At 38.5% G+C, this 17,123-nt stretch overlaps 1 protein-coding gene across 8 annotated transcripts in view; it reads left to right on the forward strand.

The window, feature by feature from the left end:
* FRY (FRY microtubule binding protein) overlaps window positions 1-17,123 on the forward strand; it is a 403,013-nt gene that overhangs the window by 202,482 nt on the left and 183,408 nt on the right. For all 8 annotated transcript variants that reach the window (XM_070577933.1, XM_070577936.1, XM_070577934.1 and 5 more), the window contains one exon: window positions 5,164-5,363. In XM_070577933.1, coding sequence (XP_070434034.1) covers window positions 5,244-5,363 — 120 coding nt within the window. In that variant the 5' untranslated portion in view covers window positions 5,164-5,243. The remainder of the gene's footprint in view (window positions 1-5,163; window positions 5,364-17,123) is intronic.

Raw genomic sequence — 17,123 nt, forward strand, 5'->3', positions numbered from 1 at the left:
TGTTGAAAAGAGCATCACTTGAGGTCAGAAATAGATCTAATAAAGAGGAAATGAATGGGCCCCAGAAGTCTAAAAGAGATTCTTACAGATTAAGGAATGAACCTTGCTTGATATAAGAAATAGGAACCCAGTGAAAGAGGGAAAACACCTCTTGAAGCTATTCGGCAGAACCAAACAGAAACAGGATTTGGAATAAAAATAATAACATCCACAAAACCCATTTAAGGACATTTTTAATCCAAGATTAAAATGTAAATGAGAAAATATAAAGAGAGAGCAAGTTTCAAAAAGATTCAATAATTAAAGACTTAATTAATATGTGAAAATGATGCCCTTCTTCTCAACCCCCCTCAGCTCCGCACCCATCCCCAGGAACACTGGTTTGAATGAGTTTCTAGGGAACTTGAGCTGTTGTGTGAAAATAGAAAGATGAGATGAAGCAGGAAAGGAGAGGCAGATGAATTGAAGCTAAAAAATTCATCACTTGCAAGACATTAAAATGGGAGAAGTTTTTTAATCCAACAAATTAAATTGTCCCTTCAACGTATATTGAGATGAGATAATGATGACCTGTCAGGACCCTTTCATCATAAGGGATCCATATTTCCAGAGGCCAGACAGTGAGAGGAAGCTGGTGCTCAGGAGCAGCTGGGTGGCACTGTCAGGCAGAGCCTGTGGAGGGCAGGGCCCAGCCCAGCCAGGTGGAGGAGCGGATAGTGACCTGGACACTGAAGGGTGGGTGGACGTGCTTGCCAGGCTGGAGAGAAAGCTGGGAAAGCACTCTAGGTGGAAGGGAGTAGATTCAAACCATAACTGCCTGAATTTGCAGTGCAGGAAAATGGGGGGCCTAAGTGTCGCTGTTACTGAATTAGTGGTTTGTTTGTCTGTTTCAATCAAAAATAAATTTCAGTTAAAAAATCAGACCTATGGGGCTGCCCTGTGGCCGAGTAGTTAAGTTTGCGTTCTCCGTTTCGGCGGCCCAGGGTTTCGCCAGTTCAGATCCAGGGCACGGACCTAGCACCATTCAACAAGACATGCTGAGGCGGTGTCCCACATAGAAGAACTCGAAGGACCTACAACTAGAATATACAACTATGTACTGGGGGGCTTTGGAGAGAAGAAGAAGAAGAAAAAAAAAGTTTGGCAACAGATGTTAGCTCAGGTGCCGATCTTAAAAAAAAAAAATCAGACCCGTGAAGAAATAGATTTAATTCTTGAGAGCTAAATTCTTAGGGATGGTGAATGTACCCTGTTATACAGCAAAACCTTTTTGAAATGGAAACCTTTCGGAAATTTCTGTCACGCTTTTTTCAACCTTTTCATATACAGGACTATACATCAAACTTATTTTAACATTTCCATGGGACTCAGGGTCATCGTCATGAACATTAACTGTGACAACCTGCTAGGTGGAGATACAATGCCCCCAAGCATGAGACTGTCGGATCCTTGGGCCCGTACTAAATGGCTTCAGGCAACTGCATTTTTCAGTTCTGGGGGCTTTAGGATTATACCATTTATTTTTCATCTTTTGCTGTTGGTGTTTCTGCCCTAGAAGTTGCATCTTTCCCTTACAATTTTCTGTCTCCAGAGTATTGTGAATTTAGAAACTAGACAGTTGATCTTAACTATGTGTCAGTTAAGAACAAGCAAGTGCTGAGGGAACGTCTGATGCTTTTTTTCTAATGGTGATGTTCTAATGTTTAGACTAGTATGGACTTTGTGACTCAATTTTTGCTAGCAGGGAACATGTATTTCCTAGTTCTCAGTTATATTGTCATCAAACAACTGAGTTACGGAAAGGTACCATATCATATGTTTACTTTTGAAAATTATTCTGACAAAAGGCTAGGATTTGTTATGAATTCATTATGGTAGAAGAAGGATTGCTAAAACTTGGGAGTGGATCTAGTTCAAGGACACTTACCCCATTCACTTTCACTGCATCTCCAACTGCTCAACATCTTTTTTTTTTTTTCTTGAGGGAGATTAGCCCTGAGCTAACATCTGCTGCCAATCCTCCTCTTTTTGCTGAGGAAGGCTGGCCCTGAGCTAACATCCATGCCCATCTTCCTCTACTTTATATGTGGGACGCCTACCACAGCGTGGCGTGCCAAGCGGTGCCATGTTCGCACCCGGGATCTGAACCGGCAAACCCTAGGCCACCAAAGCGGAACATGCACACTTAACCCCTGCACCACTGGGCTGGCCCCTCAACTAGTCTTTTGAAACCGGAGTGATGGACGCCCTCTCCTTGAATCACTTTCAGCACTGGCACAGGGCTCTGCTGGGCTAGGATAGTTCCGCCTCCTTAAGGCTGTGCATGCAGACAGTTGTACTCACAAGGATGTCTGACTTTGAACTACAAGTGGATAGGATTTTTTATAACAGCCAGTGAAGTGGTACTTTGGCCTTTTAAACGGAAGATTTGTCTGGGAGGCATTCTGGTATCTGGATTTCAGGTATGGATTCAAAATGCAGCTTTGCAGGAGGACTGCCAGAGATCACTCTTAGGAAAATTCTCTCACCGTAGTTATGACTTTTAGGCTCCAGAGTCTCATAATTATGTATCTGGTCTTGCAATTATATATTACATCAACCTGATTACCGCCATCATCTAGAAATGGATTAAATCCTGTGAAAAACTAAAGATAATAAAAAGTTGTCCTCTACATAGACATTTTTGATTTATATTACAGTCTCCAGTCCTCTGACATGATGCCCTTGATACACTCCCAATATATCTAGTGGAGATCTTATGCCCTCTGTAAGTTCGAGTGGGGAGGCTTCCTCCATCCACTAGGTACCTGCAGGGAGAGAGTCAGAGGTAAGGCAGAGGAGTGGCCAGGGCTTCATGTGCATCTCCTGATTTTGGATGTGCCCCTATAGAATAAACAGCATCTTTTAGTGAGCTGCTTCGAGTGCTATTTAATTAAGGACTCTTCATTGCAAATACTGCACCCTATTCCTTTAAAGACCCTGACTACCGATTCTTCTCACAGAGCTCCCTCCCTATGAATCACTTCAAGACATATAGAAATAAAATGTCATTTTAGTTATTTAAGGAGATTTTTTGAGTATTGTCTGCATGAAGCACTCTGTATTAGATCTGGGAAGCTACAGACTTGTTAGGTGATACCGTTAGAAGAGTATATGGTTCAATTTCAGGGCCAACCCTCAGCAAAACCGCATGACCAATTGATAATTACTTCACTTGACAACTATCTGTTGAGTCTTCCGTAGGTAATGTAGGATGTTCAAGACAAAGCAAACTGCCAAACAGTGTGAGTTAAATGTTTAATCCTGTAATAAAACTTACCAATGAGGATGGACCCGGTGGAGGTAGGTTTCATGGAGATGAGACTAGAAGTGGTTTTGAAAGGCCAGGAGGATTAGATGAGCAGAAAAAAAATGGAAAGGAGCAGCAGGAGAGAAAGAAGGAAGGCATAAATGAGAATAGTGTGCTCCTGGGCCAGCCAGGGCATCAACTTGCCTTGTGTGCAGGGTGGAGACAACCTACTGAAGGTGGTCAGAACCAGGCCATGTGTTTGAGTCTTGATGATGATAATGGAGAGACATTGAAAACTTTAAGCAGAAAACTGTTATTATTAAAGCCATGCTGAAGAAAGATTAGTTTGGCCTATAAAATGGATGAAATAAAGCCAGCCAGAGAGCTGTTGTAATAATCTAGCCATAGGTTTCCAAGAGCCAAGACTAGGATAGCGCTAATGAGAATTGAGAGGAAATCAATAATATTCAACACATTTTACTTTATTGTTATATCTTCAGAGGCCAAATTCTTAAGGTTTAGTGATAGTTGAAATACAGGAAGACCCTTCAGATGTAAGAGACCCCTCAACTGTATGACAGGTTCAGTGAATTAGAGAGGAGGGATCATTAGGGAGGGGTAGGAAAGATGAGGGGAAATCTACAACATAAGGTGGGGACATGTTTATAGTTCAATAAAGTAAATAAAACTTTAGCATGGCTCCCTCAGAATTTGGCTCAGCATAGGAAGAAGGTAAGAGAAGCCTTGAATTCATTTATAGTTTAAAAAGAGTGTTGAGCTTTCAAGAAGAACTTTATTCCTCCTTTATTATCAATGTGATACCACCATTCTCCTTTATATCCAAACCAGTGTCCAAACTGGAAATCCACTTTTGTCTTTACTCTTTTCCTTAATCTCTGTATCCAGTCACCCAAAACTATATAATCTTCCTTTGAAAGTCTTTCCTGTCCTCAGCATTTCTGATACGTCTCTCCTAAGCCCACTTACTCTTAATATTTCTTTCGTTGGATATTGATAACTGACCATCTTATAAGTACTTAGGTGGAAGCGGGTAGTCCATGTTAGCATTGGACATGTCCAAGCACAGTAAAAAGTAGAGAAACATGAAATTTTCATTGATGAATAAATGTCTTTTCTGTAACAATCTAAAGAAAATGGTTGTCTGTTGCATTCTGAATGGAGGCCACTCGCTGGAGACCCTCATTGCTGACTTTTTTCAAGATCTAATCCAAGTAGGGAATCTGCACATTTTATAAAGGATGAGGAGGGCCATCCAAGCTTGAACCAAAGGATGATGAGAGAAAGGGTAAACCCACGCCTTGGATGGCATATTCGAGGCACTGCCTGAGCCTTTTCTCTCTCAAGAGGTGCATCCCTTTCTGGAGCAAGAGCCAGCGGGGCTTCTGAAAATTGGTTCTTGGAGACTTCTGGAAGGGATGACCCCAGAGTCTTTTCTATTATTAGCATGAAGCACAGAAGCCAGAGAGCTCCTGGCCGTTAGGAAAACCTGGACAAGAAATCTTTTTTTCCATATACATTTTCTTAGGCCATTTCCCTGGAGCATAAAAAAGAGATCAAAAACATCTTAAGTATTGTAAGATTTGTCAGCTATATTGTGTACTTTCAACATAATTTACCTAAAGCAGCGTGGTAACCAGAAGTGTTTCGAGACTATCAAATATGGCACAATGCGAACATAATGTAATTAAAATAATTCTATTCTGATACCATTCCTAAAGAATAAGTCTAGGTTATGAAATTAAGTGCAGCATCCTTGATATGACTCATATCCTTATATTTATGGTTTAACACAGCCAATCTGAATATTTATCACGTTATGTTCAGCCAGTAAGAATACCCATTCTATTTTTCAGCTTCTCCAGTTGGCAACGGTTATATCAAGCCTCCGGTTCCACCTGTTTCTGGCACACAACGGGAGAAAGGGCCGCCAACCATGTTACCCATCAGTGTGGACCCAGACAGCAAACCAGGAGAATATGTCCTCAAGAGTTTATTTGTCAACTTCACCACTCAGGCTGAGCGCAAGATTCGCATCATTATGGCGGAACCCCTGGTAAGTAGGCCCCAAGAACTCTACTTCTTTCTAAATTCATCTTTCCACTGAATATAGTAGATTTTACAGCTCTAAGAAAGGATGGATCGCTTTTCCCCTAATTTCCAAAGGGTTTTTTTTTTGATACCATAGGCAATTTTTTAAAGATTATAGTTAAGTTTTCTGATTTAAGAAAAAAAAATTGAGGGTTGAGAACTTTAAAACAGTCCTCAACGAATCCAATTCAGTAGGATGCTTCACTATGACATTTAGGACTAATAAGCATAATTTAACAATAAGAAGTATTAATCATTGAAAAACTGTCTTCAGAGTCTCGCTATGTATATGTACTTTGGTCAAAATCTTTTGTCTTATTTTTAAAGTAAATTAGAAAACAAAATTATTGTTCTTCCAGTGGCTACCTGGACTCCCAGTTTGAGAGCATGTGGTCTAAGTGACATATTGTCTGAGGAAGTTTCCTCATGAATCACTCAGAAACACCACTTCAATTTCTGAAGCTGGAAGACAGGAAATTCTTGACTCACTACCTTCAGGTCCCTTGTTAGACAGATAATGCCCTTGGATGTCAGTATGTTTCTTTGCAGATGATTCTGCTACAAAATAAGGCGAGTATCGGTTAACTGCCTAACAAGGGCTCTGAAGACAGAGGGCTGAATCTCAAAAGGACAGTCAAGAAGGGGGAAAATCCAATTGGTAGTTTCAGATTACTTGCTTTCTGACCTTCGAGTGGGCACACACAATAGGAGAAAAGGAAAGGAACTCAGAGAGACTCAGTTCTTTCTATGAAGCAGGGCCTTGTCCCCTCTGTGAGGACACTGGGGCATGAGAAGACAGTCTGGGTTTTGCTTTACAGCATCATAGCTTAAAATAATTAAATGTAATGTTCTTGAGCCCATAACACAAGTCTCTAAAACATCTCTCAACATCATCTGTTAAAAATAACCTTTATAAGAATCACAACTTAAGGTTGGGGAATTAAAATTCAAAAATATTTGTTGAGTGTGTGGCTACCTAAAACTTACAAACTTTGCATTTTAAAGTTTTTATTGGCTCAATGGAGATTATCTTTATGAATTCTAATTTCTTAGTATGGAAATGTTTCTTGGTTTTGCAGTGTAACACAAAATGTTTAATGATTTAAACATTTAAATTAAACTTAGTATAGTACCTTTTTTCCATTCACTCATGTTTTTATGTTACTACTACTCTTATTACTAATAATAGCGAATCTTTCTGGAGTACTTACTGTGTGCCAGGCCCTGTGCTTAACTTATGATCTCCTTTAATCTTCACAGTGACCTGAGGTTGGTAGTATTTATATCCCCATTTGCGGATGGGAAAATTTGGCACAGAGAGGGTAACGTCATTGCCCAAGGTCACACAATATTAGTTTGAATTCAAGCTGGGTGACTTCAGAGGCCACCTCTGAACCAATCTACACTCTATTGCCAGTCTTTGCATGGTCGTCTTCATGTAAAGATACCTTCTTTAACTTCTTAAAACAAACCAACACAGGGCTGTCCTGTAACTTGAGTCAGCCAAAAGTCATGTACACAAATTCCCATTGCCCAAAACAGCACTGATCCGTGGAAACCTCTGATCTCCTTGTGAGATGCTGAGACAGCCCGGACTCCCCTTTCCCGGTGGAGGGTGGGAAGCCACCTGGGCTCCAGAGGGCATGGGGGAGTTTAAGGAGGAGAGGGTGGTAAGGCATGTCAAAGACAAAACTGAAACAGTTTACTAACGAGTTTGATGTCCTTTTATTCAAGCGAAAACAATCCCTGGATTGGGGAGGTACAGAGCATCACAAGCAGTGGAGCACTGTTCCCAGGGGATTTGGGGCAAGAGCGTGTTTTATAGAGAGTTAGAAGAGGCAACTCGGAAACAGGGCATGATTGGCTAGGGGGTCAGGGATTTCCTTATAAGGCGAGCGGGTCCTGTTCAAGGGCAAGGGGAGCCAGCTAAGCTGAGTTGGACCCCTGGGACTGGTGTGTGTTAGTTTTCCTTGACAGCTGCTTCCCCTAAGTGCAGGCTCACTTTGATGTAGGTTTGTGACGTGGGCCCAGTCACTGGGGCAGCCTCCGTTTTGTAGGTCCTGATAATATGAATTAACTTTATCAGGCACAGTGAAGAATCCTTTCACTCCTTTACAGTAGAAAAGTGCAAAAATGGTAGGTCAGGGCTCTCTGACATTTTGTATCTTGGTGAATTTTTCTGAGGAACTGGGAAGTTGCACAAAAGTTGAAGGAGGCGCTTATTAGGCTATGTAGGTCCTGACACCTTTTGAGCCATCCCTGTTTCCAAAATAATAGTCTAAATACTGTTATTTAAGAATCTGTGAAGTAAAATAGTTTGGCTTTAACTTTTTTATCTTTACTCAGCTTGGAATTTGTTTGGTGGCATTTTCCTTCTTGGAGTAAGCATTATGTCTGAAAAACTAGCATGCGCCACAGCGTTCTTTTAATTAGAGTTAGACAATGTGCTCCTTTCTGTGAGGTGACTTAAATGTCCCTGAACAAGAAAAATTTAAAAGAAAATGTATAAGTCCTCTTCATCAGCAAATCTGCATTGTGTGCCTAGGCTGAGAGAGACTACAAGATGCTGATGGCCACATAGATGGACATTATGTTTATAGCTGAAAAAATGCCTTCAACCAATTTTTAACATTGTTGCTTTTTATAAAAAGAGACTATTCCCTTATAATTTTTGGCAGAGATGTAAGCTTCCGGACTATATCTATTTCTTGTCTGCTGAAAAATGCTTGGTAATGTTTTGTCCTTGTATTTGTTTACTTCTGGAACAATAAATGTGGGTAGATTCTATGGCTTATTACTCGATTCTAAAATTGTAAATGTGCATTTGGTGTTTTGTTCTGTAGCATAACAAGAGGTGTTATTTCTGATGTATGTATAGCACATTGAAGTGAATTCCAATCAATGTCTCCTACTATTTCTCTTGCTGAATCAGCTTCATTTAGAAAGACACTGAATCCTTTAAAAGCCTGAACTTACGTGGGTTTGTATCAAATCACAAAATTGTGTTCTGTTGTCTTTAATATAATTAAAACTTATATGAGAGTGGCAAGGGGAATTTTCAAAAATTTGAAAGTATAGATTTATTATTTATGGAGCTACTAAAGAATCTGTATTTTTCAGTTTTGTTTTTAAAGGACTGAATCCTTCAGAATTCTACATTTCTACCCCAGTTAAACAGGCTGTGTGGGATCAACTATACATACAACACTAATTTAAAGTTTTATTTATGAATTTCCAATATCTAAATAGCTAGCTTTAATTAAGAAAAAAAGGAACAAGAAACAAAAATGTTCTATCAAAATCAAATTCTAGACTTTTTTCTTTGTAAACATCTTTCACTTGTTCAGCAGGATTGTTCTTTGTACCCAAAAGATGCTCAGGTCATATTTATTAATATTTATGGATAAGTCAATAATTTTATTCTATTTTTGTTGCTTCAAGGGGACACTTGATAGCATCTGTTCTTGTCTTCTCTTACCACTATTTTGCCTTTCCCCAGCAAAATGTTGTAAACAAGCTAAATTGGGTCACCTGTATTTTTTATGTTTTTATTTTAAAACAGAAAAAGTACAGAAAATAATATAATGGATGCTTTTCCTTCTTACCTTTTACTGCTTCCCTATAGTTTAAATTTTCCTCTCTTAAAGTGTATTTTTGTGTAGTTTTTTAAGTAAGAGTTAGTGGGTGATAAATCAGTCAATCTTGTTTATCTAAGATGCCCTATTTCTTTCCCAATTCTTAGTGATATTTCAGCTGGGAATGAAATTCTAGGTTGACGTTTATTTTCCCTTGAGACTTCTGATGATATGTGTCACTATGTTGCCTCTGTCATTGCTGTTGAAAAGTCTTTGGTTATTTGTTGAAAAGTATTTGGTGATTTGGTGATTTGTTATTACTTTGCGGATTATTTTCTTTTTTCCCTGTTTGCTTTTACGGTTTTTCTCTCTGTCTTCGGCGTTCTGCAGTTTCAATCCATTGTGTTTGGATGTGGATTTATTTTTATTTTTCTGTTTGAGACTCTCATGCTTCTGGAATTGAGGATTTAGATCTTTCATCAGTTTTGGAAAATAGTTAGCCATTACTTATTTGGAAATTGCTGTTCTTACTCTTACTCTGCTCTCTCTCTCGCACTCCTGTTAGATGTTTATTGGGCCTTCCTGTGCTATATTGCATAACTTTTTACCCTTCTTTTATTATTTCTACCTCTTCGTCTCTCTCTACCGGATTCTGAGTAATTTTCTCAGGTCTATCTTCAATTCCTTAATACTCCCTTGGGCTATGTCTAATCTTTTGTTTAACCTGCCCATCAAAAATTATAATTTTGATGACTATATTTTTTATTTCCGGAAGTGCTGTTTGGTTCTCTTTTAAAATCTATTTAGGTGGGTTTTTTTAGCTGTATTTTATTCCGTTCGTAACTTTACAATTTTTATTTTATGTCTTCAATCACCTTAAACATACATTTTTTTATGTTGTTTTTTAGATTCTTCTATTATATCAATGTTTGGGGGCCTATACTTCTGCTTGTTGTGTCTGATAACTCTTGCTTATAGTGAATTGTTTGTGTAGGTACTTTGAAATTTTTCTTTGTGAGTTCTTTAATGAGGCTTGTTTTTCCATGTCTTCCTTGCAGCCGTGATTGTGGGAGTGTTGCTCCAGCATGCTTTTGCTTGTGTGCCTTTCTGTTATCCCAGAATTATCACTGTCTGAGGCCAAATATTATGTTAATTTCTTAGTTTGGGAGTTTTTGCACCTGAAATGTGATATAATGTAAACTGAAAACTCATATAAGACTTAAGCTTCCTTCAAATTCTTGGGGAGGATTTTGTTTTGTAGATATTGTCGTTTTTACCTAAAACCCAGCAGAGATCACTGGAATATCTTTTCATCTTCCTGTGCCAGTGGGTAGATTTTTCCCTAGTCCATTGTTTCATTGTTTAGGACCAGCCTTTATGTAAGCGCCTTATTTCCAATGTCTCACCTCTCAGGGCTCACAGCTTTATTTCCTGTCCCCAAGTGGACAACAAAAAAAGCCCCTAGAATATGAACCCGTAGTTCTCTCCCTCTGCAGCCACTACATCACCTCATCTCTTCCTCTTTTTCACTTCCCTTTCCCTTTCTTGAGAACTCATTTCTGTGTTTTTAAGAAATCTTATAATCTATTCAGCATTTCCAAGTGTTTGTAGCATGTGAGATTTGGGGTCACCTTAGTCTATGATCCTTCCAAGGCCTCTGCAGAATTTTTGGTTTGCTTCTCATGCAGATAAGGCCAGGGTGGGCCTTTTCACTGTGAGACTTGTGTGCAGGCAGAAGTTCCCATGGCAGGGTGGGGTGTTCACAAAGTGGTAAGAGGAAGAGTGAGGGGATTATCACCAGTTCTTCCTCTTCTGATCCTGTCTGATGAATCTTCCCTGGATAAAGCCCTGTTCCTTTCATTCCCTTGTTCAAAACCTTCATTTCACATCCTTTCACTCCTTGATTTGGCTAAAACCTGTCTTACTTCCCCCATATACATTTATGAACCCGTGTTTCAATTCTGTGCTTGCCTGCCACCATGCATGTATGCATACTTCCCCCTCTTCCTGGAATGCACTCACCTCTTCATCCTGCCTGTCTTTCAAGGACCAATTCAAATACCTCATCATCTGAAAAGGTTTACTTGCTTTCTTCCCTGCTGACTCCACACAATCATGCAGATGTGGGCACATACCTGTAAATCTCTACTTTATCTGAACCACCCTATCATTTGCTCAAGCAAACTATACTGTATTCATTGAATTGGAGTATTAGAATAGACTAGAATAGAAAATATCAGAGTATATTGTAGGTTTTAAGGGTAAAAGTTGTTTTGTGAAACTTTCAGTCATGTATATGCGTACCACCATAGTGTAAAATGTGTATTTTTATGATGAGTTGAGAGGAGGGGCATAGATTTTTTTTTTAAGTTGAAGAAACACTGTACTGAATGTCTGTAAATGCCTTAGAGGCAATATTTGTATCTGATTCATCTTGACACACATACACACAAATACACACCCCATGTCCCCATGTCAAGGACACTGCTTTACATATAGGGGACAGTAAATGTTTTTTGAATGATTGAGTGGGTAGATAGGTAGATGAATGGATGAAAGAAACAATATAGTAGCTTAAAAGGAATGTCTCTGTAGGAACCTGTGTGTTTCCTAGGGTCATTTTGCCAACCTTTAAACTGATAATAAGGATTTTGTTCTGTCCTTCGTACTCAGCAGATGAATGCCCTACAATCTGCTGAGTACAAGAGACATTGATTCTCAGCCCTCTGCCTTGGGGCATCTAAGGATACCTCATTATTCATTGGTATAGTCACCTGCTCCCTGCTTCGCCCCAGCAATATGTGAGGAGGAGAGTCAGGTCGACTCTTTGCAGTTGGGCAGAGTCTCAGATATGCTCTCATTATCCATGAATCTCTCCATTTATATGGCATCTGTCACTGTAGTCGCAGGCAATTACCTTCTCAATAAACTCTTTTCCAAAAACAAGACTTCCAGCTTTTCAAAATTCAAGAGCACCCGTAATCTTGACTTTGTGGATTTAATGGACAAGAAAAGATAAAGCTGAAGACAAAACAACTTTTCATTCAGCCTGATCTGGATTTGAATCTTGATTCCACCTCTTTAGTGTTTTGTGGCCTTGGGCCAGCCAGTCAATCTCCTTTTTTTCTCATTTGCAAAATTGAAGTTATAGAACCCAGCTCATAGAGTGGTTGAGAGGTTTAGAGGTAATGTGTGGAGCACTTGATATAATCCTTAGTGCCTCCTAAGTGCTTAGTCATCATCATCATCATCGTCATCATCATCCTCTTTGTCACCAAGGAACTAGTATCAACTTAGCAAATCTTCTGGTAGATTTCTTTGGAGGTCAGCTTGGTGCTTCTTCCCTTTGTGTTCATTCCAAAGGAATGGAGGCTTGAGCAGGGCGATTGTATGCCTGCCGTTGCCATTCACTATTACTGTTGAATGGTTGTCCTGAACCCTTCCTTGGCAATGAGAGGGGCACAGCCAAAGCTGGGTTAAGCACCTAGGAAATGAAACCAGGGATTTGAAGTGAGTCCACCAAAATTGTTTTCAAAGTCTTTCCAAGAGGAAACTTCACAGGTTCTTGAGGGTGGGGATCTCAGAGACATGTAAGAACATCATCATGCCGGATTATACTGGGAAGCCAATGGCCCAAAATGGGAAAGGCTGAGTTATTCAACTAAGTGAAACAAGTGCAGAAAATTTCAAGAATTTTCTTTTTTTTTTTCATTCATATGTTTACATTTGTTGAAATCTTGGGGGGCAGAAATATCTAATTCTCTTACAGTTAGTCATCAGATCAAATTGATTATTGATTTTTCTTTTTTTCTCCTATTTTATTGAGATATAATTGATGTATAACATTGTATTCATTTTAGGTATACAATATAATGATTTGATTTACGTATATATTGCAAAATGATTACCACAATAAAGGTTAACATCCAGTACCTCACATAGTTACAAATTTTTGTCTTGTGATGAGTTCTTTTAAGATCTACTCTCTTAGCAACTTTTAAATATATGATACAGTCTTATTAACTACAGTCACCATGCCGTACATTACATCCCCAGAACTTATTTGTCTTATAAATCCAAATTTGTATCTTCAAGGATTTTCAATTGCACTTCTCAGGATGCCTCTTTTGTCCACCCTCCTTTCTATAATTTAGCCAATAGACAAGAAACTTGGTTTTTCCTCACAGCCTTGGCACTAGCCTGTGCTTCTGACAAAGTCACTTAAATGTGATCCATCATTGTTTACTCTTCTACGAAATGTTAACAGTCAGGTCCAGTTTTAGCTCCAACGTACATAACAAAGGAAATATAAGCACTAACTCTCCACATCGGTGAGTGGGTAAGTCATGTCTTAGTGATCCTACCCTGGGTTAAGCTTCCATTGTCCCTGCAAGGAGCTGCAGTAGACGCTAACTCGGGTATTGGGCCAAGAATTTCATCTGGATCTACAGTCTATCAGCCTAAAGTGTCAACAGGAAGAATAACTCTAGCTTGCTTAAGAATTACTTGGACAGCAGTTAATTTATTTCCTTTTGACTGTGATTGAAACCTGGAAAAAGGAAAAAGTCAACATAACTTCAAAAGAAGAAAACACTTAACTTTCATCTTGTCCTTTAGTAGAGACTATGAGCAAGAAAGCAGTGCTTGCCTTCCTCTAACGTTCTGTTATTTAAAAACATTTTTATGATGAAAAGTGATGTGAAAATGGGAGGGTTTTATTATTGGGATTGCTTGATCTTTGATAGCTCCTGCTTACAGAATAATTAATGGACAAGATACAGGCAGGATCTTTCTGATATTACCCCTGCATTGAGCTTGGAGCACAGATTCACACCTGTGTTCACACTTACTCATAAAGATGCTAACTGTGTTATGCTGGAATGGAGTCTTAACAATAACATAACATGATCTAGCTGGTTTGCTGACATAAAAGAAACAATTAAGGGAATTTCTGTTTTAATGTAAGGCTAAAAGTAAATGAGAAGTAACACAAAATATTTTCTTGGTCTGCAAGTCTTTGAAGAATCCAGGATACCAATCTCTATTGCACCACACACCGTGACTTGTAATGAACTGTGTCATGCCTTAAGACCAAGCCTGTACAAACATCAGTCATGGCCAGCTGGCACAAACATTGAAAGGCTAAGCAATTAGCTAATGACAACATTACTGCACGCTAATGTTGTAGGTTCAGGCAGTAACGTCTGTTGACAAACCTTTGTTCCTAGGCCCTGTGTCTCAGGCTTCCAGGTCCTCCTGGGTGCTGATGTCACAGGGCTGGCATCAGGACAACTCTCCGGTTAAGCGTGAAGTTGAGCAGGACACTGTGCTATAATAATGACACTGGTGGCCTGCCACCACCAAACTATATACGATGAGTTGTTCTAGTAGTTTTAATGAATTTGATTGAGGCTCAAATTAAGCAAAGCCTTTGGCAAGTGAAATACATACTCACGCCTGTTTCCTCTGATGAGAGCTAACCGACTAAGGTTAGGATACAGTCTATTTGTAGTTGTAAAGAAGCTTTCTCTCTTTTTTTACCTCTGGCCCCTGTAGAGATGTGAATATTCAGCCATAGTCTTCTGTTTCATCTCTTCAGATACCTGAGGTGTCTGCAGACTTGTAGATATCAGAAAATATCAGATCTTTTGTCAGGAGTCTTTAATATTTCAGGAATTTGTGAATTAGGAAATTGTGCTGCACTGGTTGAAGGACAGAATTACTCCCCCTCATTAAGTTTGGATCTTTATATGGCAGATCGTCATAAAACCTATTTTAATTAGTCTTGCTCATAGCCTGATAGCCATTCACTAATCTCAACACGTGCTATTTTATCATGCCCAAATCTGCAAGGTGATGGTTTTTCTGCACTGTTGTATATTCCAGTCTTCCTATACTAACCAAATGTTAACTATCTCTTGACTAAGGATGTGTAAACAGAGGCCAGCCCAGTGGCATAGTGAAGTTTGGCACACTCTGCTTCGGCAGCCCAGGTTTGCAGGTTTGGATCCTGGGCATAGACCTACACCACTTGTCAGTCATTCTATGGTGGCAACCCACATATAAAGTGGAGAAGGATTGGCACAGATGTTAGCTCAGGGCTAATCTTCCTCAGCAAAAAAAAACAAAAAACAAAAAAAACCAGGATGTGTAAATAGTAGCAACAGCAGTTTTCATGTCTCTCTGCACTGTGGATTCAAGTCACCTTCCCAGAAGGACATCCAGCTAGTCTTTTTGGCTGAACTCCTCTTTAAGTAGAGGATTCTATTGCTTCAACAAACCTAATAAAGGAAATATAAAGAGAATAAAAATAATTTCTAGATCTAGTTCCCTGTTGAGTATAGTGATAGAATCAAAGTAATGCAGTCCTGGGAGGAGACTTAAGAAACAGTTGTGCTCAGATGGAGAATATTTATTACACTTGACAAAATACTGGCTTATTTTCCAAATTATAAATACATAAATAACTGTTAAAATAGCTATTTCTTAGCAAAGCAGCTCAGCCTGGCATCCCTTATTAAATCTACAAGGACATTCACCAGAAATCTGAAAACTCACCCTAACCCAGAAACAAAATGTTGTTAGTAGCTAAAACCGGACACAATTATTGGAAGATTTCATTTAGCTGCTCAGTGAAGTAAACTTGCAGATGAGCTCACGAACTTTTTTTTTGGTACACTGTTCAACTTAAAGTTTGTTTTCCATATTATGAATATGCTTGGAATCATATAAATGAAAAGCGTTTCTTTTATGACTATTAAATGGGATTTTTTTCAGCTGTGAAATGGAATTTACTGTACCATGATAGAAAAAGTTCAGTTGAACTCTATAGCAAATAAACGAAATGAAAAGTATCATGAAGTAATAAAAAAAAATCAAAGGACTTTTTACTTCAACTTGATAGTATCCAATTCAATTCATCTATGGATAAGACCATGATTTTCATGTCCAGTGACTTTATGAGAAGATTATCAGGGTTCCTTCTTTTTGAGAATACAAACCCAGTAGAAGGTTATTCCTCAAGTTATTTTCAATCTAGTTTTTTTCTGATTATATGCCTCTTTTTACTATTTATAGAGACATCATTTTTAACACAATTAAAAGATTCTTTGAAAATATGTCATTTTAAAGTGACAGAAAATGCCAATAAAAATAAGTTCAGTCACATATCATAGTAATAAGCACTGAAGCCCATTCTTGTCCTCACTATGATATAATATTGCTGTTTCCACACAGCATCGTGCACTTTGACATTCCTGAAAGTCATTAATACATTTTTAGACAGCAGCAGTCTTTACTGTAGTGTTGTAGTAATTTTAACCAGCATGAGTCTTGATTGCCACAAGTCATGCTAACAATAATGGCACGTTTTATTAAGTATTTTTGGTTGTTGCTTCCGTATATATCTAGTACTCTCTGAATTAAATGATTTCTTAAAATACAGTATTCCATTTGATGGTGTTTCCTGATGCCTTCGTGGATTTCTACTCGATTCATAGGTTGTAATCACATAAGTTTGGGGGAGGTGGGGCTGGAATGTTCTAGTAGGATTTTCCAAGGTGATTCAGTAGCTATTCCCAAGAAAAGACAACAAAAATAAAGTCAGGTACTATAATCTTTAAATATTTTTGATTGACATAAAATGTATGTATTGCTTTCTTTATTGAGATATATTCACATATATTCACATACCATAAAGTTCACCCTTTAAAGTGTGTTTTCACAAAGTTGTGCAATCTTCACTACTATCTAATTCCAGAACATTGCCTGAAATGGTACTGTAAAAGATAGAGTAGGTAATTAGATTTTATTTACTTATATATCTATTCTTTACCCCGTGGCATTTTCCTTTTATTTTGCCAGAAAACCAAAACTTTTTTTCTTAAAGTAACTGGATCATTTAAGTTTTAACTGAGAAGTTTTGTTTGGCTGCATAAATTTGGTTATGTCATAAATACTATATAATGGTAATCATGAAGAAGATGCTGCTTTGAAATTGCCTCTTTCATCTCATGTAGAAAACAAAAATTCAAGATATATATGGACTGTAGAGCTTGAACAGAAATGAAAATGCTTACCCATGTGCATTAGCCAAATTCTGATTCAGGAATGGCAGCATCTCCCTTCACTCAGGGTTCTAGCTCTGCTTC

This window comes from Equus przewalskii, chromosome 16 (assembly GCF_037783145.1).
Source record: "Equus przewalskii isolate Varuska chromosome 16, EquPr2, whole genome shotgun sequence".
NCBI classification, from domain to species: domain Eukaryota; kingdom Metazoa; phylum Chordata; class Mammalia; order Perissodactyla; family Equidae; genus Equus; species Equus przewalskii.